Source organism: Eubalaena glacialis, chromosome 9 (assembly GCF_028564815.1).
Source record: "Eubalaena glacialis isolate mEubGla1 chromosome 9, mEubGla1.1.hap2.+ XY, whole genome shotgun sequence".
Taxonomy (NCBI): domain Eukaryota; kingdom Metazoa; phylum Chordata; class Mammalia; order Artiodactyla; family Balaenidae; genus Eubalaena; species Eubalaena glacialis.
The window spans coordinates 24795552-24818638 of NC_083724.1; the positions used below are offsets into that span (position 1 = coordinate 24795552).

General features: G+C 46.0%; 1 protein-coding gene across 3 annotated transcripts in view; it reads left to right on the forward strand.

Annotated features, from left to right (window-relative positions):
• PTPN3 (protein tyrosine phosphatase non-receptor type 3) overlaps nt 1–23087 on the forward strand; it is a 107477-nt gene that overhangs the window by 12604 nt on the left and 71786 nt on the right. For all 3 annotated transcript variants that reach the window (XM_061200125.1, XM_061200127.1, XM_061200126.1), the window contains exon 2: nt 22521–22675. In XM_061200125.1, the coding sequence (XP_061056108.1) occupies nt 22538–22675 (138 nt within the window). In that variant the 5' untranslated portion in view covers nt 22521–22537. The remainder of the gene's footprint in view (nt 1–22520; nt 22676–23087) is intronic.

Genomic DNA, 23087 nt, shown 5'->3' on the forward strand with positions numbered 1-23087 from the left:
CCTGCCCCTTGAGCAACACTACCCTTGCTGTGATGGCCAGGAACCGCTCACTTGTCAAGATCAGTGGCATTTGGTCACTCAGCCCATTTGGTCTTTGTGCCGATGCCCTCATGCTGGGGCTTCTGTGATGCAGCTCCCCTCCTGCCTCCCCACCCACCCTGGCTCATCCTCTGCTCTCTGGCTTCTTTCCCTCTGCTCTGTCGTCCTGCAGGCCTTCCTGGGTGAGCACACCTGATCCCATCATCAGGGGCTCACAGGTCTGCTCCAGCCTGGTCATCTGTGTATCACATCTGAACATCTCCCCCAGAGTGTCCCCAGGTCCCTCTTCTGCATGTGCATGTCCAAAGCAGAGCTCTGCACCTTCCTCCTTAAAAATGTTCTCTCTGTAAGTGACGTGTCTTCCAGCTTAGAAACCCCAGGGTCTCCCTTCACTGCCCCTACATCTGCACTGGACAAATCCCTCCCATCACACCTCAGCCCCTCCTCCAACCTGCCCTTCCTTCCCCGCCACTAAAACTGGGTGGGTTCACACACTTCTCCCATTTGCCTCCACTTTGCCTCTCTCCCCAGTGGGTCCCTAACATTTATACCTGCTTCATGTTGTTGCCAGAAAGTGTTCCCTGCAGAAGCACTAAGATCACCTCTTCTCTGTGGGTCCCATGTCACCTGGCTCCATCCGGCCTTGCTTTCCCCTGTCTCTCCCCCTAACCCTGCTGGCAATATGCTCCAAGCTTTAGTGCTAACATGCAGATTCTGATTCAAGGGGCCTGGGGGGTGGGCCCTGCCTTCTGCGTCCCTAACAGGTCCCCCAGGTGGTGTTGAGACTGTGGCCAGAGACCACATGTTGAGTAGCTGGACTCCAGAATAGATCTGTGTATCACAAATAAAGTGTGTATCACAAATAAAGTGTTTTTAGTCTATAAATAATGCAGGAATTTAAAATTTTTGTGTTGTAATTTTAACGTTTTCTGTTTTATACAAAGTTAATCTTAAATTTTTTTGATCATAAGGCAGATTCCCTTGTTGCAGTGATTATTTGCTACTAAAAGACATTTTCAAAGACTAAGAAAGGCTTTAGTTTCTTAAGAGTTACCATATAGGTCCAGGTGAATGAATGTATGGGGGAGTTAAGAATGTTTCCCCATTAAAGGGGTACATATTCAGGGTCAGGCTCCCCCTTGTGAGCATCCCCAGGGCAGAGACCTTCTCTTCCTCAGCTCCATCCCCAGGGCCCTGCTGCCTCCTCAGGATGTGGGCTGAAGGGTAAGGAGGCAAGTCTCGGCCCTCCTCTTGGAGATGATGGTGGAAACTGGTGATTTGATGTCGGAAGACTGGGCTTGGAAGGGAGCCCCGTCAAAGGAGGGGAGGGAAAGGGTTCTTGGCAGCTGGGCCTTGTTGAGGCCTGTTTCATGACTTTTAATAGGGTTTTGCTGTGGAGGAGCCGCTTGGGAGAAAACTGCTGGTGGAGGTGTCCCCTGGTGATGGGCTTCCTCCTGGAGAGGGGAGGGGAGGGGAGGGGAGGGGAGGGGAGGGGAGGGGAGGGGAGGGGAGGGGAGGGGAGGGGAGGGGAGGGGAGGGGAGGGGAGGGGAGGGCGGGCAATGGAGCTGAGCAAACCTGGGGGGCTCTGACTGCATTGGCTGCTTCAGGAGGGTCGGAGAAGCATGTCTCACGTGGTGAAGGATCAGGTTCGTGAGTGAGGGGATGGGGTAGATGTCAGGGAAGAGGGTAGCCGTTGGGGGCCAGCATGCTCCAAAAGCTTCACCGCTCCTGCTGTCCCATTAGTCTCAGCAATTTAGTCCATCGTTGAAGGGCTTCATGATCCGGCCCCTGCTTGCCTCTCCCACTTGTTCTGTGACTTTCCCCCTCGTTTCTAGTTCTGGCCGAAGGACTGTCCCCAGTTAAAATGCAGGTGTACCACCTCCTCCTGAGTCCTGTGGTGTGCAGTGTTATCTCTTGGTGCAGGTTGTAATCAGGGGCTGTCTCCGGACCCCCTCTCACTAACTGTGACCCCAGCGAGCCTCCTGACGTTTTGATGTCCTCATTTCCACAGTGGGGATGACAGGTATCCCCGCCTCACAAGGCTGGGTGAAGATTCCAGGATGACAAGGGCTTCTCCCAGTGGCACATGATGATTACTCAGGAAGTACTGGCGGTCCGTCACTGCCTGCCATCTGTCCCTCTCAGTGAGCTTGTCAGAAGGACCGTAGCGTGACACTTGTCCCCAGGTGGAGCCCCGCTCTCAGATGGAGAGGGCTGTGACCCATGCACGCTGCCCTGGGCAGGGTGGGGCCAGAGTGGTGCCACTGTGGGGTGGACGCCCTGGGGGTGGTGTGTCAGCTCATTGCATGGATGTTGAAGACACCAAGAGATGGCAGCTGGCAACAGGGTGAAAGGAGGAAGCTGAAGGCCCGGGGGACTTGAAATGGGTCGGCGAGCAGGGCCTCTCAGACTTTAACGTGCACACGAGCAGATTCAGATACCGTAGGCCCGGGGCCGGGCGTGAGATTGCACATTCCTAACGGCACCTGGGTTGATAACAGTGCCGCCAGTCTGGACACCACACCGTGAGTGGCATTGGTCAGGAATATGACACATGGTGGCGAGGCTCATGGAGAGGAGCATATGGAAGAAGCAAAATAAGCTCAGCTGCGTGGCGTTCTACCCAGCCCCGTGGAGCACAGGCACCCAGGTGTCTGGGGTGTGGAGGGTTAGATGGGAATCAGATTGCGGGTGATGGACAAGGGGCAGCAGAGGCCCCTGCAGGTTTGGGGATAAGTGTTGGGTGAGTTGATTTTGCCGTTTGATACTCCATCCTTCAAGGTGTAGTTTTGCCATTAGAATCCCCTTAAAAGCTGTTTGCATGGGCTCGAGAATGAGCTGTGGTCACACCCTAGACAAAGCCCCAGCAGCCAGTGGTACACACCTGACTCCACAGAAGCACTCCCCACGCTGCAAGGTGACTGTTTGATTATTCGTGCATCTCTCTCTGACTGAGACAGCCTCTTCCTCACCTCTGAGCCCAACACCTGCTGTGGAGCCTGGCCACAGCTCGGGCTCATTAAATGTCTGTGGCGTCATAGGGGGTGAGCTCAGAGTGTTCACGCAGGAAGAACACATAAAGCCTTGTGTCTGAAAGAGCAGGGGAACCAAGCCCTGAGTCAGGTGCCTGGGAGAGTGGGGGTGTGGATGGGAGAAGATGGTGTAAGCAGTCAGCAGGACCTCAACTAAAAATGCCAGGACCGTCTTCGGAAGATAGAACAGGGACTCAGAAAGGATGAGTGCCGGGGATTTGGATTTGGGCATCCGTTGTGAGAGTTGGGCTGTGAGTTTTCTGGAGTGGTGGAGGCTTCAACGGGAGGATGGGAATTTCAGCCAAGAAACCACTGGTTTGATCCAGGATCCCAGAGCAAACCTGCTTTTCCGCTTTCTTCAGGAGAGAGCAGGTGTCCAGATTTATGCAAATTGAGGATTAAGAAATTTCTCCCTGTGCATCGGTGTGCCATAAGCAGTGCTTCCCAAGGCTGGGTGGAGCCAGCAGGTTGAGGCCCATCATGTGGCAGGGGCTGGAGACACAGCTGTTAGCATGTTGAACCTCAACCGTGGAAGGAGGGGCCCCCTGAGGTGGGGGTCTAACTCCCTGAACCTCAGATGCCCTGTGAGGTGGGGTCCTCAGAGGCCTCTGTGAGTTGGGGTCACCCTTATTTTGCTGAGAAGGAAATGGAGTCTCAGAGAGGTTCAGCAACTTGCCCACAGTCACACAGCTGGGAGGCAGAGGAGTCAGGCTACAACGTGGGTCCGTGGGCCAGGGGAGTGTCAGGTGGGGCAGCCCAGCCTGGGAGCGGGGTTTCTGGGGAAGGAGTGACAGGTATGGCAGCAGGGCCAGGGCTGTGGCAGGGTGGGGAGGGCTGCCGGTACCAGGCGCTGGGGGCAAGCGGGAGGAAGAGGAAAAAGCAGGGTCAGGTGAAGGCAGAAAGGGGCGAGGAGGTGACCAGGTGTCACGGAGGGGGGAGGTTTAAGCAGTTACACACCCTCGGCTTGAATGAGGTATCAAGTGACAGCATTTTAAGTTCTATCAGTTTGATTTTTGAGCTCATTCTTGCTCATAGAAAACTTAGGCACTACAGAAAATTTGAAAGAATAGACAAACTAACAATTTTCACCATCTTGTGAGTTCCTTCATACTTTATACAATGACTTATAGTTGTGGTCACACTGTAGGTACAATTTTATAACCAGCCTTTTTTCCTTAATATTCTAATGTTTTCCATGTTATTATGAAGTCTTCATGGACATCGGTGGCTATTTTATGATTTACTTAACTGGCCCTCTAAGCTGGGAAATTGGCTTTTTGGTATAATTTTCAATGTTACGTCTCTGGGAGGAAGATCTTTGCAAATAAAACTTTCGTGTATGGATGTATCCTGACAGTAGGTTCCTAGAAATGGAATTACTAGTCAAACCACCTCCCAGCATTGTTGGAATGATACGCTGTTAGGAGTGCTGACACGAGCCTTCTAGGAGTGCAGGTGTCAGCCTTGTGCACACTAGCTGTTCACTCAGTGCGTGTGTGTGTATTTCACAAGCATTTATTAAGTGCCTATGGGGAGAGACTCCATTTTCTGTGGCCAGGTCAGCACAGTAGCGGCTGCCGGCATCTTGGGCTTGGCTGGGACGTGTGGGAAGTTTGATGGCACGTGATGTCCCAGCTCTGCCTGCCCAGGAGCCCGGGACAGGCAGCGCTGTGTGGCCGCGGGGTTCAGGCGGTGCTTACGTGCGAGTCTGGAGCTGCCTGCCTTCCCCACTGTAATGCTTAGGGACGTGGAAGGACTGAGTGTGATATTCCTCATTTTGTCCCTTTATCCATGTCATTCGCAGATACTCAGGCTTGCTAGGCACTGCTCCAGGCGCTAGGGGCACAGCAATTAACAACAAAGTCCCTGCCCTTAAGGAACTTCCATTCTAGTGGGAGGTAGGGACGTGGGAGTTGGGAGGAAACAGTCAGGGAACGTATTTGATATGTCTAGCGGTGATGAACGCTAAGGAGAAGGGTGCAGTGAGAGGAGAGATCTGGACGGCCTCACTGATAAGACACCTGGCTCGCTCTAAGGTGGAGGATGTCTGAGAGAAGGGAGTTCCAAGCAGAGGGAACAGCAACTGCGAACACCTGAGGTGGGAACGAGCTTGTAACAACTGGGTACAGGGCAGGGGCAGTGTGGCTGGAGCAGAGTGAACAGGTGAGGTGCTGCGGGAGGTGGACAGGGAGGGGGCCCTCGTGTAGCAGAATGAGATCCAGGACCCGGAGTTCATTTTTCCATTGGCAGGTTTTGGAGCCAGAGGACCATCTGGAGCAGTTGAGGCTAACCTGGTGCCTTTCTTGGATTTCCAGTGGGTGATCACGCAGGCCTGTGTTTGGTGGGAAAGCTCTGGGAGTGGAAGCCCAGGCTTTGGGAAGTCACTGGCTCCGTCAGCCCTTTGGTTTCCTCCTCTGTGCGATGAAGGACTTGAACTAGGAAACTGGTAAGGGCGTATTGAGCTTTCCAGGGCTGAGACCCTCTGCCCTGTCCTCAGCTAAGTGAGCTGGTTAGATCTTGGATTGTTTTAGTTGAACTAATAAGAGTATGTAAGTGCAATTGTTGATACATATTTAGTTCTTAGTATGGTTGGCCGATCAGGTTTACTTTGTTACAGACGAGTCTTTCAGCCAGCTGTGGGTGGTCTTATAGTAGTGATGAGAAGGAGGTGGGAGATGGAGGATACTCCCCCCCACCAAGTGGTTTATCCACTCAACTGTCCATTTATCCCACAGTTAATTATTGAGCACCTGCTGGGTACCAGGCACTGCGTCGTGGTCTTTAAAAGACCCAGACCCTGCCTTCATGAAGTTCACAGTCTAGTGCAGCAGTGCTAGCTCTGCCAGAGGATCATGATGGGAAGGGACCCTGGTCAGAAAGACCAGGGTGCCTCCTACCTCTTGCCATAAACAAAAGTTAAGTCAAAATGGATCAGTGCCCTAAATATAAGAGCTAAAGCCATGGAACTCTTAAGAAAAAACAGGGATAAATCTTCATGACCTTGGAGTTAGCAGTGGATTCGTGGATATGACACCAAAGCACAAGCAACAAAAGAAAAATAGATAAATTGGACTTCATCAAAATTAAAAACTTTTGTATCTCTAAAGACATCAAAAAAGTGAAAAGACAGCCTACAGAATGGGAGAAAATATTTGCAAATCCTATCTGATAAAGGTTTAACATTAAGAATATATAACGAACTCCTATAACTAATCCAAATTAAGATAAACAACCCAATTTCAAAATGGGCAGAGGACTTGAATAGACATTTCTCTGAAGATCTACAGATGGCCAATAAGCACATGAAAAGTTGCTTAACATCAGTAGTCATTAGGAAAATGCAAATTAAAACCACAGTGAGATATCACTTGACATCTATTAGGATGGCTATTATCAAAAGTATAGGTAAGGATGTGAAGAAATTGGAACCCTCTTATATTGCTAGTAGGAATGTAAAATGGTGCAGCCTCTGTAGAAAGCAGTTTAGTGGCCCTTCAAAAGGCCAAACATAGAATTCCTGTATGACCCAGCAATTCCACTCCTAGGTATATACCCAAAAGCAGATGTTTGTACAGAAATGTCATTGCACTATTTACAACAGCCAAGTGGTGGAACCAGCTCAAGTGTCAACAAATGAATGGATAAACAAAATGTGGTCTCTCCATACAATGGAATATTATTCAGCCTTGAACAGGAATGCAGTTCTTATACATGCTACAGCATGGATGAACCTTAAACATTATGCTAAGTGAAGTAAGCCAGTCACAAAAGGACAGATATTGTATAATTCCACTTATATGAAATATCTAGAATAGGCAAATTCATAGAAAGTAGATTAGAGGTTGCCAGAGGTTGGGGGAGGGAGTAGGGAATTATTGCTTCATGGGTGCAGAGTTTCTGTTTGGAGTAATGGAAGAGTTCGGGGAATAGATCGTGGTGTTGGTTGCACAACATCGTGAATGTAATTAATGCCACTGAATTGTACACTTAAAAATGGTTGAAGTGGCAAATTTTATGTTCTGTTTAACCACGGTTTAAGAAAAAGACCAGAGCAGGTAGTGCTGTGTCTGGGAGGAGTACGACTTTGTCAGGAGCCACTGGGTCTGGGTTCCGCTCTGTGCCGGGTCACCTCGGGCATGGTCCTTGCTGTCTTTAGCCTGAATCCCTCTTCTGATGTGGGAGCTGGATGAGATGACACGTGTAGTCTCTGGTGGGTCATAGGTGTTCAGGAGATGCCTTCCCATCCCCTTTAATTCCATCCTTCCCAGTGTAAAAGGATTGTTCTACCTGGTAGCAAAGACAACAGTAAATTTGATGGTTTTTCCCAAATTATCATTAATTATCTGCTCATCTGTTCTGCCTTTTTTTGTCAGGTGGTGGTCTAGCCCCTTCCTGTCACCTTGTGGCCATGCATCTTTGGTGGTTGGGGTTTTTTTTTCCTTCCTAAAGCAGGGCTCATCCGGGCCCAACTTCCTGACATTTGTGCCTACTCTTGATCACTTGCTCCTTCTTCCCTCCTCTCGTTTACTGTGGGTCCTTTTGGAAGTCTGAGCCCTCCTAATTAGAAGTCATCTGAGCACCTAGCCACGGTTATGGTTCCACTTGGTGGAATACTATAAAACTGTAACAAAAAATGCCAGTGAAGTGTTTGAAATACCTGGACAAATGTTTCATTGCGCAATGATGGGAAAGAGTAGGCTGTATGATTATATAGACATGACAAGTACAACGTAAAAAACAAACAAACAAACAAAAACCCTCCCAAAACAAGACAGCACTGTTGGTGTTATGTGACATGAGCATGTCGTGGCAGCTGGTCTGCTGAGCTGCCCGCTCCTCCTTCCCTCCAGGGTTAGCTGCCTTCCGGTGGTCAGAGCCAACTTGTTTTTTTCACAGCCATGGAGGTAGGTAGGTTCTGCGCTGCCCAAGCACCTCCCTTAGCCGTATGAAAGAACTTCAAGGCTTCGATGTTGTGAGGTTGTCCTGGATCCTCCTGGAGACCCACTCTCCTGCCACACTTAGGATCTAGCTGCCCCCCCCCGCCCCTGTTTATCACTTCCCCCCACCTCGTGGCTGTCCTCATGAGATCTGTTGCTTGGAGCCAGCATGTGTGCCCCAGAAGTGAGCGGGCAAGGATCTGGTTGAGCTCAAGTTCACTGAGAAACCCAGTCTCCTGGGGGCTGCAGTGCACCTGGGCCTCCATCAGGAGTCCTCCAAGTTCTGAGATCCTTGGAGGCAGGTGCCTGGAAGGGGGCTGGCCGGCCACTCTCGGGATCTCCCTGGAAGGAGAGCTGTTAGTCACGGGGTAGGAGAGGCCCAGGCCAAACCCAGGGCCTGGCCTCAGGAAATGAGGTGGCCCACCCTGCTCTCCCACGGTTAATAATTAACTCAGGGTGGCTGCCTGTCGAGCTGGAAGGGCCTTTAGACATTCCGTGCACTCACTCCAGCCTACGCCTTTTGTAAAAGTGAGAGGAAGTCACTTACTATGTTTCCACAATTCTGAAAGATTCGTGTTCCATGTTTTAACTTCTCTGAAATCACGATCTTCACAATCAAAGGGTACTTTGGATGTACTGTTCCTTTAAAAATAACTCCTCTGAAACACCTGTTGTCATTTTAGAACAGAGGGAAGATGGTAATAAATACCTGGTCATTACTCAGGTTTCTGATGTTGCAGAGTTAGAGGGAAAAAGGGTTTTTCTGGACCATTTCCTCCCTAAGAGGAAATTTACCAAAATGCGAGCTGTGGGGAGTATCGATGAAGATTATCTCAAAGGGTAAGAACATACCTGTAGTCAGTAAATTGCAGAAACAATGGTGATTAAGTGGAGCCCTTTCCCTCCAGTGAATCACCTGTAATTCGCCTTCCTCCGGTCATGCAGGATAGGGAACTCAGTGGGGAGGTGTGTGATGCCCTGAACTGAGCTTGGGACCCTCACCCCGTTTGGCGGCTGACTGTGTGACTTGGGCAGGGTTCTCTGAGTCTAATCTACCAATCTGTGAAATGCAGACAGCTGTAGGAACCTTGGTTGCTCCTCAGGATAGAAAGCCTGGGAATGGGAAAGGCCCAGGGACTAAGACGGAGGTGGGTGGAAGGGGCCGTCATACAGGGGCAGTCCTCAGAGTCGCTGGTATTCAGTGTCTGCCGTGGGCCAGGGCCTCCACGGGGTTAGATACGAGATTGCTACTCCTCAGAATTACTTACAGATGATGAAACAGACTTTGAAAGTTAATTTGTCCAAGGTCCTATCAGCTTGGGAGTGGCAGAGCAGAGACTGGAACCCAAGTCTGGTTTATTCCTTCAGACCTCCAGTCGGCCCTGGCCTGCTGAGACCCCTGGCCACCCAGGGCCCCCCGGCAGTGGTGTCCCTGGTCAAGTGGCTTGAGGACTCCTTGAGATCAAAGAATGGATTGTATGTCTGTATTCCCAGCTCCCAGCATGTTGAAGGTCTCAGTACAAATAAATAAAGGCAGCAATAAGATATATTATTTTCATTTCATTATTCCTAAATACTATTCTGATTAGCATTTTGGCACGCCTTTGTAAGTCTTTTTTTTTTTTTTTTTTTTTTAGAGTTAATGTGGTTTCTTTTAATTAATTTTCGGACCCCATTCCCACCCCCACCCATCTCCAAGTCAAAGCCCTGGAAATCAGACTAGGCTACGTAAAAATACGTTTTTATCTCGGTCTCTAGACCTGCCAGCAACCAGTAGGGTCACTGTACCTAATATAACCTGAGATGGCCCCTCAGATTAAAACTTTACAGGCAGAGGATTTTAAAGCTGGAAGGGGGTTTAGAGGGCTCTAAGCTGGGAAACCGAGCTTAGAAATGGAGAAAAGCTTAGAAATTTTCTTAGAAAAGAAATGGAGTAGTAACTTCCCAGGTCACTTCGCTGATTACAGACAAATAGGGCGGTGCTGGCGTGGGGGGAGTATTTTTCTGTGCTTCCTTGAGATAAAATTATGGTGAGGGCTGCTGTTGGTGAGGATTGGGTTTCTCTGGCCAGGCTGCTGCTGGCTTCAGACTCCTTGGCAAGAGCAGAGCTGGCGGGAAGGTCCAGTTGTGAGATTCCAGCTTCTTGGCTGGGATGTGCTGCGATTAGCACATCTCAAACCTTTCAAAGTGACTTCGGCTGTTTTCTTTTCTGAAGGCTTCTGCTGCTTTTGGCTGTAAAGGGGTGGGGGCTGGAGCCTAAGATAGAAATATTATGGACTGACACCCAAATGGGCGTGTCTGTGCCCCAAGGACAAATATTAGCACAGTATTTTTGTAAAGTTGATGCAACTTGATTCATGTCCCTGTAGAGTAAATTTATTCTATCCTGTTTTCCAGTCTGTTTGGAGCCCAGTGGAACTATTCAAAGGGAGAATGAGAAGAGACGGGTTGCTTAATTTTAGGTAGAAACTGCTCAATATAAGACAGATTCCATTGTCTATACTTTTAGCTTTACATACTGCTTTTTGTCTTCCTGTTGTTTTACCCTCTATTTCATAGTTTGATGGGCCATTTTAGTTTTTTTCCCCAAGATGGAGGTATCCATTTAGAATTATTTCCCATGAGAAATCCATTTAAGATATCCAGTTTTGGACAGTGCCACTTTGAGTGGGTTTTGGCACTGTCGAAACAGAAGTCATAATAGAATCTTGGTCCTGGAAGCTGGAAGTTCATCTCTCCTACCCCTTCCAGTGGCAGCCTGCCCTCTGCAACTTACTCACCAAGGGCCATATCCACCTTCTCTGCTTGATCACCTCTAGTGACGGGGAGCTCCCTCTCTCCCAAGGCAGTCCCTTCAGTATTTGTGCAGCCCTGAGTGTTCAAAAGCTCTTCCTTCTGGTTTTTTTGTTTTGTTTTGTTTTTTCCTTCCATCTTCCACCTGTTGAACCCTTGGGGTCTGAAACAGTCAGTCTAATCATGGTAGTAGTAATAAGTACCATTGATCGGGCCCTGCTAGTGCCGGTTAGTATGCATACATGTTACCTTCAGTGCTTAAAACAACCTTGGAAAACAGAATTTCCACCTTTCTATAGATAAGGAAACTGAGTCTCGGGGAGGGTGAGTGATCTCTGTTAAGTTCACACAGCTGGTAAGTGTAAGCTGGGGTTCCAATCCACATCTCTGCTTGATTCCACTGAGGCTGACCTTCCCACAGCCTCACACCATATCCTAATTCCCCTTCTGTGTGACGTCCTGGATTTTTGAAGAAACTAGTCTCCTCCCTCAGATTTCTCTAGGATTTCAGTTATTCCTCAGACACTCCGACTAATAAATCTGTTTCTGTGGGGTTCCTAAAACGTGCATGTATTTCCCCTCCTGGCCTTTGCACATGTAGTGTGCAGTTTCTGGACTGCCACTGCTTCTCCCCGGCTAGTTTCCCTTTATCCTGCAAGCTTCCCCATGGAGCCTTTGTGTGCTGGTCCCGCCACCCATCCCAGCCTACCTGGCTCGGGTCGGGAGCCTTCCTGCTGTTCCCCTGGCACCCTGGGCTTTCATCCCCCTTAGAACTCGAAACTCCAGGCATCTGTGCCTTCCCCCACCCTACTCCCTCGGCCTGGCACAGAGCAGGTGCCCAGTAAGTAAATACTGAGTGAGTAAAAGGTACAGAACTCCTGCCAAAGTAATAACAAAAGCTGGAAGTAATCATAAACAAGATGGATGGGTCTGTGAAACTATGGTCCTAGTCCCATGCAGGGATTTGGCTTGGAGGCTGTTGACAGCTTGTCTGGTGGTAGGTCCCACAAGTCATCTCCCCCAGCGTGGTTTGGTTCAGTCCCTCCGCAGCTGGCAGATGTCCCCTTTCTTCTTCCAGCAAGAGGCGGGCTTGCTGGCCTCTGAAGTTTCTGGGTTCACTGATGTGGCACGTAATGGGGGAGTTGACCAGTCACTGTTCAGACATGCTCGGGGTGGGGAGACTGGGACACAGCCCTTCTCATTTCTCCCCAGTGAAGCATCCACGTGCATGGAGAAGTGGCTCCAGAAGGCTTGGGTCCTGTGAAATACGTGGTTTAACACTACACCATGATAACCTTTCCCTAAACATTTTTTTTAAACTTCTAAAAATCTCATTTAAAAAAATCTCATGAAAATGGTGTTAAAATTTGGGAGACTGGTCCCCGGGAGGGGGCATCATGTTTGGAAGGGGTGTGAGGCGGCTCCTCCAGCCTTCTTGAGAGCAGCACTCTTACACTTGGGGTTTGTGCTTTCTTCCTCGGTGGTACTTCAAGAAAGAGGAAAAAAAGGAAGGTGATGACGTCATTCAGCGTCCTCACAGGTCGAACGTGTTTTCTGGTCACCTAGGAGCAAGCTCTGTGTCTCAGGTGCTAGGCGGCTTCTCATCACAGCCCTGGACACTCAGCTCCGGGACGTCAGAGGTTGGTTTCTCTTTATAGCAACATCACCTCTGTCCCGAAATGCCTGCAGCTCCCACAGCATTCTTGGTCTTGCCCTTCAGGGAGCTTAAAACTACTTCTTGTTATCCTCCCGGTATCAAGTATAACTTTTCTTTGGTTAGTTTTGCAAGTGTCATGGTGTCGAGCCTATAAATAAACCCAACTCCATAATAAGAAAACTATTTGACATTTTGAAGTTGTACGAAGAACAAGGGCACTAATTACAGGTCTCGGTTGGAACACAACTGATTCTACAGATTACCCCACCCTGCTTCTCAGGGGCTACCGGTTGGAGGTCCACTCCCTGGGCAAGTTACTGGTTCTATGGAGTAAAGGATTTGATCCCAAGGTGGTACTTCTGGAGTATTAGGATTAATAATTGCAGGGGTGGGGGAGGGATAAATTAAGAGGTTGGGATTAACATATATACACTGCTATATATAAAATAAACAACAAGGACCTACTGTATATGTAGCACAGGGAACTCTACTCAATTTTTGTAATAACCTATATGAGAAAAGAACCTGAAAAAGAATATGTGTGTGTGTATGTGTGTGTGTGTGTGTGTGTGTGTATATATGTATGTATTACTGAATCACTGTGCTGTACACCTGAAACTAGCACAACATTGTAAATCAACTATACTTCAATTAAAAAATAAAACTAAACTAGAAAAAGAAGGATTAATAATTGCAGGATAATTTGGGTATTAAGCTGTGGTGTTAAGGAGACTTGTGTGAGCATTTTCTCCCATGCGGTGAATAATGTGAAGTCAGAGTTAAAAACTCATAAATGCATTCACGGAAGCATTTTTTCTAAATAAAAGGCATTAAATACTTTTATATATGCATACCCAAATTAAAAATAAGTCTTGTGCACCAATACTTCCATTGTCAGCTGTGATTATTGTATTAATTAGCAGGCTTAAAACTTTAAAGATGTTATTTAAAATTTTTTCGGTGTATAGCCCCAGGACAAATTAGTTTATTGGCTTTACCATTGAATTAGCAACATGAAAATGCCTCCCTTAATGAATAGATTTTTCTAATTTAGTAAGTATTCAGTAGTGATTATGTTTACATTCTAAACTAGTTTTTAAAATAAGTTAGTATATTTATCTTTGTATTATTATGCAGTGTTGTACTTTGGAAATTAAAGCCAAGTAAGCGGGAAAAAAAATGGCAGAAGGTAGTGTTGATAAATTTACAAAAATTATAGTCGTGATGAATATTAAATTCCATGTACCAGTTGTATGGTAATATGGTTATCAGCTGCACATAATGTAAAATTAATAAAGTAAAATCGTTTTTTTAAGATATGGGCATGTCACGGATGAACTAAAATCACCGGTTTTTAATTAGTTGGAGTGAGTTTTATTAACATTTGCAAAGCTAATAAATCATACAAAATGCATGTATATCTTTTTCTCTTCTTCCTTAAGACAGTGGTAGTTGACTGTCACCCACTTATGAGAGTGTGCATACCAGAAGGCACTATGGTCTTTTTATAACGTGGATATTATGAATTGTTAAGAATTGCTGTCTGTGAAAGACATGAACTAATTTGAACAAATGGAGACGTCTGGTTACAAAATATCACATGATAGAATCCTTTCTGAACCGAATTTATTTTCATGTTGCCTCCTTCCTCTGTTATGACCACAGCGCTAATTCCAGCACCAGCATATAGACTGGAGTCTGTTATTTCAACATTGCCTTAAGGAAGTGCTTCCCCAGACTGAGTGATGGGGCAGCTAAGCTATAGACAACCCTCTTTGGCTCTGGGAAGCGACTTGTAATATAGATGGGAAAACTGACGTGGGGTGCTGACCTAACCAAGCCCCTGACTGTAGGCACAGACGGTCAAAACTGAAAGGAAGTATCTGATTAAGAGTTTTCCACTGCCTTGGTGCTCAGACACCCTGCATCAGTGTCCCCTTGGGATGCTTATTACAGATGCAGTTTCTACCTGACAACTAAAGCAAGGCAAGGTCCTGGTTGGGATCCTGGATCAGGAGGAAAGAAATAAAGGGACACCATCAGAACAATTTTCAGAATTTTAGCATGGACTGTAAGTGCTTTATTTATTTATTTTTTTTCATTTATTTTTGACTGCATTGGGTCTTTGTTGCTGCGCGTGGGCTTTCTCTAGTTGCGGCGAGTGGGGGCTACTCTTCGTTGCGGTGCACAGGCTTCTCACTGCGGTGGCTTCTCTTGTGCCGCACAGGCTCTAGGCGTGCGGGCTTCAGTAGTTGTGGCACGTGGGCTCAGTAGTTGTTGCTCGCGGGCTCTAGAGCACAGGCTCAGTAGTTGTGGCACACGGGCTTAGTGGCTCCGCGGCATGTGGGATCTTCCTGGACCAGGGCTCGAACCCATGTCCCCTGCATTGGCAGGCGGATTCTTAACCACTGCGCCACCAGGGAAACCCGTAAGTGCTTTATTGATGTTAAATTTCCTCAATTTGATAATTGTACTGTGGTTATGCAATGTCCTTGTTCCTGGGAGATACCTGCTAAAATATTTAGAGGTAAAGGGGCATGATATCTACAACTTTCAAGTGTTCATTAGAAAGCTTTGGGGGTGTGGTATGTGTATGTGCAGGGGAGAGAGAGAAAGCGTATGTGACAAAAATGTTAAGTTGAATCCAGGCCAATGGGGATGTACAGAAGTTTCATTTTTCTTGCAGCTTTTCTCTAAGCTCAAAAAAAATTGCAAGTTTTAAAATGCAGTCTCCTGGGTTCTTACTAAACCAGAATCTCTGTGGGTGGTACCCAAGAATCGGTATTTTAACAAACTCCTCAGATGACTCTTAAGTACACTAAAGTTTTATTTAAGTCTCTGGTTAAAAAGAGTCTCCTTTTAATCACTGTTTCTTTTTTAGCAACTTAAATATTAAGTATACATTCTTGCAGTTTGATCTAATCTTGATCTAGTGCTTGATAAATGATAAATCCCCATCCAGATGTTTGTAAGTTTTATTGTTAGGAGGGAATACCCCCTAATTACTTACTTCAGCAAGGTGTAAGGAACACTTAGGCCCAGGCTAAGAACAGATTGGAACTAGAAGCTGGCCTTGTGGGAGGTGCAGCCAAGAACCAGAAAGTGGTGGTTTTCCTGTCGGTATGCGGCGTGGTCGGGAGTGATACGAGTGGTTATTAAGGCCCCTGCTGGTCCCACCCCAGCCCAGACTCAGCCCATGATGCAGCCCAGCTGCTGTGTTTACAGCGAAAAGGAGGAGGAAGCAATATTGGTATTAGCAGCTAAACAAATAAAACATTTATCTTAAATACATTACATACTGGTATTTGAGAAGCTCATAATCTGAGTCAGCCGCCTAGCATGGCTAATTGTATATGAATGTTTATTACTTTTCCATCTAGAGATCTGTCTTCTGCTGATCAGACATCTGTTGGGGCTCATAAATAGCCAAAAAAAGAAAAAAAAAAAAGGAAGAACGCTCTCCTGAGTTCACGAGGGAAAGGGAGGGAATTGGGTGACAGAGAAGGCCGTCTATATTCTGGGAGACTTTTAAAATGAGCTGAAATGTGGATGATAAACGAGAAAGCATAACTATCCATGTTTCCCTTGAGGAAGAGGAAGGAAAGCAGAAAGTCATGCTAGGAGGTGAAGTGTGTTCCTCTGGTGGCCACTAGGTGGTGGCATTGGCCTAGGTCAGCTTGAGGATGATTCAGGTTGATTCCTGTAGGGAGCCAGCAGTGGTTCATTTGTGTGGTCTACTCACAAATTAGGTGTTTTAAAATCAGGACTGCTTTGTTCTTTTTTTTTTTTCCTAACTGAAACTTTTGCGCTCTTGAGCTAGAGATCTAGCTCTTATTCTTAAAAACAAGGGTATGAAATAACTTTAACACTTCTTTTTGAAATGATCAAAATGGAGTTGGGTTGCTTTCTGACTTTCTCTAGTGGAGAAGACTACTCCTCTCCCTTCTTCCTGCCTGTGGTTCATTGGCTTGTGAAAAAACAAAGGTCCCCAGGTCAGCGTGTAGACCCTCAGGAAACAAAGCATCACTTCTTCCCTGTCTCGGGCTCCAGGGCAAGTGATAGAAGCCTTGTGAGCCAACCCTGACCACGAGGGCAGCCATGCCCCGGGCAATGGGCTCCTGCTTCAGGGTCCATTGAGTTGGTAAAGTAGCTGACAGGTATATCACATCTACAACAACTGCGGGAAACACTAGTACAGTGTATCTGTAAGTATTTGAAATCAGGATTGCGCTACAAAGTCCAGAATCTACAGTCAGCACCTGATGGCACTGGAAGCTTAGCATTGTTTTTGTTTGTTTGTTAGTTTGGGGAAATTATGCTCAGAGACTGAGGCTGTCTTTACGGATAATTTATTTATCATGTGTTCACTGTGGGAATTATAATTTTTAATATGTCACGAGCCAGTAGCATACAGGATGTTGACTGAAAAAAAATGCACAACCTAGAAGTTGAGCGTTATGTTTTATTTGGCAGACATTCTGAGGACTTCGAGCCCAGCAGGCAGCCTCTCAGATAGCCCTGAGGGACTGTTCTGAAGAGGTAAGTGAGGAGCAGGATATATAGGGAGTTTTTTCAGCAGTGACCAAGTATTCGGAACTTCAAACTGTTCATTAAAGAAAACCAGATATCTCAAATTAAGGAATTTAGCGCTTTTCTATGTATGGGAAGATGCAAGAGTCTGGGCTCATTGAAATCATTCCTTTGATATGCAATCTTAGCTCTTTAGGGCCAGTATCCAGTTCTTTCCCATCCAGAGTTCCCTAACCGTTGGGTACACCGTTGAGGGTGGCTGCAGTGGCTGAGGGCCTGGCAGTGGGCAGCCCAGTTTGTCTCCATCCTGAGTTCCCTCAGGGCTCACCTTCAGGGGCAGCTGTAGTGGCTTGATGGCTGCAACATCCTTTGTTCACTGATAGGGCAGGCAATGTTTTTCATTCATACGGATAATGTGTCTTAATAAGCCAAGAAAGAAAGAACATACTGCAAACCAACGACACAGTGATTACACTGTTGTTCCAGGCAATGGGGAGATGAAAGAAAAATTCCAAGTTTAGTTGAGATGTACCTTTCTAGGAGGTGGTTCTCTTAGAGTTCATCCAACCAAAAGCTGCTGGTTTAGGTCCCTCACTTCTGGGGCATGTAGCTTATGGGCGATTACACCAGTGTTGCCAGGCAGGGTGGATTGCTCTGAAGGTTATTATTCCAGGAACCGTTACCTGGCTGGCACCACTGCCTATGAGGAGTAGCCTCGCCAAGGCAGGTGCAGATGTCCCTTTTCTTCTTGAGACTGCTGCACGGTTTAACATCGCTGTTGACCAAAAGTAGCCTGGGCCTGGCAGGAGCAGATGTCTCAAGACCTTTGGAGAGCTATTTAGATCAGCGAAGAGTAGCTTTGCCCAGGCCGAACACTCTCGAGTTGCTGGTCAACCTCTTCGTGTTTAGTCCATCATGTGATGGCCACCAAGCTGTTACTGTAGTGTCAGTGACATGATGGTCCTCTCCACTACAGGTCCGAGAGTTGGATAAGAAAGTCCTAATAGCCAACTTCAAAGCCATTTCATCAAAACAGGCTATTCAAAACAAGTTCAAACCACACTTTGTCTGAAACAAGCTTTCACAGCATGGATTTGAAATCATAAGTCAGTACACAGCAGATTGTTTAAAAATGCCTTCTATTGAGTGGTATGTGTCACATTGTGTAGGCATTTACACATGGTGATCCTGTGGCTCATGGCATGTAGTGGGCTCCCACCATCTCATTGCACTGAGATGTTGCCTAGGTCTATAATGTTTTGCAAGTATAGTCTTTGTTAAAAACTACAGTCACAGTAGAACCTCTATTGTTATTGTGCAAAACAGATTCTAAAGCTGTAACTGTTGTGTTTGTTTGTTTGTTTCTTAACGCAAAGAACCAGCTGGGCTTCCATGTTGTACAGTGCATCAGCTGCAGATGAAATCATCTGTGGTTGGAGAGGCCAGTGTGTTCCTGGTTGGGTTGTAGCTTTGTTTAGAATTAAGAGGCTTATAAAGGAAGCCATAGAAACCTCAAGTTCCCTTATTGCCGCGGTACAGGAAACAGTGCTTGTTAGTCATCATCCATTGTCCTGACCGGATTGTTTAAGATAAAATTTCAAGACAGTCGGAAAACACCACATGACTCAATTATGTGGTTATTCAACATCAGGCTCGCTCTTATTAAGGTTTGCTTTGGGAATAATTGTGGGGAGAACGTTTCTGCAACTTTCATGAAATACCAGATTATGATGTTGTTGGGTCCCAAGACCTTTATTTAACAATCAGAGATCATGTGAGGAGGAAAAAGTAGGTCTCTTCTGGGTTGCTGGTCTACTTGAGTTTGTCAGCAGATGGCTGCAGGATCACGCTGGGAACACCATTAACCCTGGTTAAGTTAGTAAGTTCCCACGGGTACACATGCTGGCACTGGACACGGAGCTGCTCAGGTGAGAGCGGTGTGAAAATCAGCCCTACCTTTGCCGTGTCAACCCATGTGACTTTCATTTGGGGGGTCCTGTTTGAAATCACCCTTGGTTTTTTTCTGTCCAGGGTTGTGATGTGATTTGCTCTGAGTTTTAGCTGCTCTGAGCAACTGCCCAAGTCTTGCATGTATACCCTCTGAATGGCTCAGATTTTGCGGAACCTATACAGTTGTCCCTCAGTTATCTGAAGGGGATTGGTTCCAGGACCCGCCCCCCACCCCCGCCAACCGTGGACACCAAAATCTAAGGATGCTTAAGTCCCTTATATATAGTGGCATAGTATTTGCATATAACCTATGCACATACTTTAATATACTTTAAATCATCTCTAGATGAATTATAATGCCTAATGCAGTGTAAATGCTAAGTAAATAGTTGTAAGTATGACATAAATGCTGTGTAACTAGTTGTAGGCTCATGGCGATTTCAAGTTTTGCTTTTTCCAACTTTCTGGAATTTTTTTTTTTTCTGAATATTTTTGATCCATGGTTGGTTGAATCCAAGGACATGGAACCCTTGGATACGGAGGGTTGACTGTGTTCTAAGTCCGACCATCTGAAACACACCCTGAGGTTCCCTGAAAACCCGCTCCGCTCCTCTAGCCGATGCAGGCCTGGCCCTTCCTTTGAGGGCTTCCCAAAAAGAATGTCATTCTACACCACACCCCAGAATGCTGAATCACCATCTGTGGGTGGGGCAGGGACAGGCATATTTTCTGAAAGCTCTCCAGGTAATTCTGATGTGTACCTCCCACTAAGAGCCACACTTGAAATTGTTCTATTATATCTTTTAAAAAAGTTTTATAACCCACCCGAAATTCTTTAGACAAGGACTAAACAATAAATTTGACATTTCAAATTCAGTGTAGTTAAAGCATTATGGAACACATTTGTTGTCTTTTGGTAACTTTTGGTCTTACTCAGAAAACGCATCCCTGCTTCTGATGACATTTTCCTTGGAAAGGGCAAGGTGGAGGTGGCGGCGTGGGTGGAATTTTGTAAGTGACAACAAGTTCCCTTCCACTGCCATTCCAAGGAATCTTTTTTATTAATATTTGAGGTTTCCTATCCCCAACTGCAGAAGCAGGGAGGTTTTCTTGGAGCTTCTGAAATAGGATTAAGGGCCAAGGGCGCCCTTCTTTCCTGGGTGTATCTTCTACATAGCTTTCATCCCCTCTGTGTTTTCACTGCCTGCAGCTAAGCTGTGCTTCTGTGGCTCCCCGCGGCTTGACTCTCCTCAGGCCTCTAGTCAGCTTTGTCCTCACACCTTCCTTGCTGCTGATTTTCGAATCTTGATCTCTGGCCCTGCCCGGACATATTGGTGCTGCTTTTCTGGCTGTGTGTGACTGCCCTTCACAGTGTGGACCCTGGATCAGCAACTTCGGCATCACCCGGGGGTCCGAGAAATGCAGGTTCTCAGACCCCACCCAGACCTGCTCGCGTTCAAGTTTGCATCTTAACAAGAACCCCAAGTGATCTGTGTGCATGTTACAGTGTGAGGGGCATTGGTCTATGGGACACCACCACTCTGTGTTCTAATTGAAGCCTCCACTCTCATCCCATCCTTTTGTCCTGCCTGTTCCCACCAACCCAAGTTTGTCTATCAGGTTGTACTATTTTTTTCCAGACTATCAGTCTTGGCTTCGTATTTCATTTTATTCATTGATTCATTCAGATATTTATTGACTGCCTACCAGAGCTAGGTATTGGAGATGCAGTGAGCAAAACCAGACCCAGTTCCTGCCCTCGTGAAGCTCAGCTTCTAGCGGCAGAAGCAGATATTAAATACATCATCAGTTATAAATGTGAAATTATGATGAGCACTGTAGAGAGCCTATAACAAATATATGAGTCGTTAGGGACGCCAGGGAAGGCTTCCCTGAGGAGGTGATCCTTGTGCCAGGCACTGAGGCCTGAGTAGGAGTTCCTCAGGTGAAGAAAAGCAGAAAGAGCTTCCCAGGCAGAAGGAACAGCATGTGCAAAGGCCCAGCTCATCATAGAAAGTTTACAGAGAATTAATTTTTAAAAGAACATTAAATTGCTCCTAAGTCCTTCATCTTTATCTGGTCTTCCACCCAATCTTGTCAGATTTACACCTCCGTTCCTAAGCTGAGGAGCTGGCCTGGACCCTTGTCCCTCCCACCGGCACGAAGTGACCACGTGCTCGGTTGCATACCGCTTTAGTCTGTTAGTCTAACACTTCACAATTGCATTCACTGATAAAACCGCTTTCATTACTGTTCCCTAATATACCATGCTCAGATTTTTAAACTGCTCTCTAATTCCCTCTTCGTTCATGTATTTTTAAAGTAAACTTTGTTGAAATATACATACAAAAAAAGAGCACAAATCATAAGGGTAGAGCTTGGTGGATTTTCACAAAGTGAGTACACCAGTGTTATTAGCACCCCAATTAAGAGATGGAATATAAGCATCCCAGAAGACCCCTGGACACCCCCCAGTCACTACATGCAGAGGTAACTGCTATCCTGTCTTCTGTTGATTAGTTTTGCCTATTCTGAACTTTATGTAAATGGAATCACGCTCTACAGGTCATCTATTGCGTCTGGATGCTTTTGCTCAACACAACACTAGAGGAATTCGTGTCGTGTGTCACAGTAGTTCATTTATTTCCTTTGCTGTGTAGTCATGCATGGTGGGACTCCACCACAGTTTATCCGTTCTGTTGGGTCTTTTACAATTTGGAGCTATTATGAAAATTCTTATGCATGTCTTTTAATGGATAAATGTATACTTTTCTGTTGGGAATATGCCTAACAGTGGAATTATTTCACAGAATGTGCATATGTTCAGCTCTCGTAGATACTGCCAAACGGTTTTCCAAAGTAGCTGCACTAATTTACATCCTCACCAGCAGTGCCTGAGAGTTCCAGCTACTCCACACCATGGCCAACCCTTGGTTTTGTTGGATTTCATCATAGCCGTTCTGGTGGGGGTGTGGTTCTGTTGCTTTGAGGTTTTAGTTTGCATTTCTTTGACAACTAATGTTCCCATTTTCTACCTAGTTGTTTGTTTTTTCTCTTTTTGATTTGTGGGAGCTCTTTATATATTCTTTGTAGTTATATATTGCAGATATCTCTGTGGGTCTTTTTTTTTTTTAAATAGTCTTTTAATGAATAGATGTTCTTAATGTAGTCTAATTGATCAATAAATATCTTCATATTTTAAATCATTTTTGCATCACATTTAGTTCTGTAAAAACTTAGAGGTGTAATACACAAATATATAAAGTTGTAAAACATTAACAAATTTAAAACCTGGGAAATATAAATTAGAAGATTTAGACCAGGGAGATAATAAGACACAAATAAGCCATATAATTCTCTGAATGTGTTATAATTGAGCAATAAATATTGTTTAAAGCTGCTTAGAAGTCGGAACTCAGATGAAAACATGGTCTGTTATCTGGCTCTCATTTATCTGAGCTCTTCAGACAGTTATGTGAGGGTCAAGGCAGACAGGTGAGGGATGGATGGAATGGGAGGTATGTTCACATGGAACTGGTAATTTGCACCTCAGAGCTAACCAGGTGTGTCTTCTGTTACAGGTTATTCAACGATAGTTATGACCTCCCGGTTACGTGCGTTCGGTGGAAGAATTAATAACATACGCACCTCAGAATTACCCAAAGAGAAAACTCGATCCGAAGTCATCTGCAGTGTCTGCTTTCTAGATGGCTTGGTACAGACCTTTAAAGTTAATGTGAGTTCTCCAAATTTAATTTTTTCTGAATTAATGCCCCTAAGAAATACTTTTCATCTCTTGGTTTATAAAATGAAGAGAAATTATTTTAATTTAAAAGCTTGAGGTCTCAGATCTTGTATGTTGAGATTGAACTAGAAATAACCTTAAAAACTTTGCCCATATTCTTGCCTCTACCTGGCGTGTCTTTCCCCCTCTTCTTTGTGAACTGTGTGAGTCTTAGATGTTGCTGCTTCTGTGACGTCTTTGACTTCCTGAGCTGATTCTCCAATAACGGTGCCCTGTGTATGCTTTATTAGGGCCCCTGTCAAATTGCATGAATAGTAGTTGTCATTATCAGGTTATATGTCACTCTGTAAACTGTGAGCTCCTGGAGAAGGGCAATAGTGTCGTTTCCCCTGTGCCTGCCTCA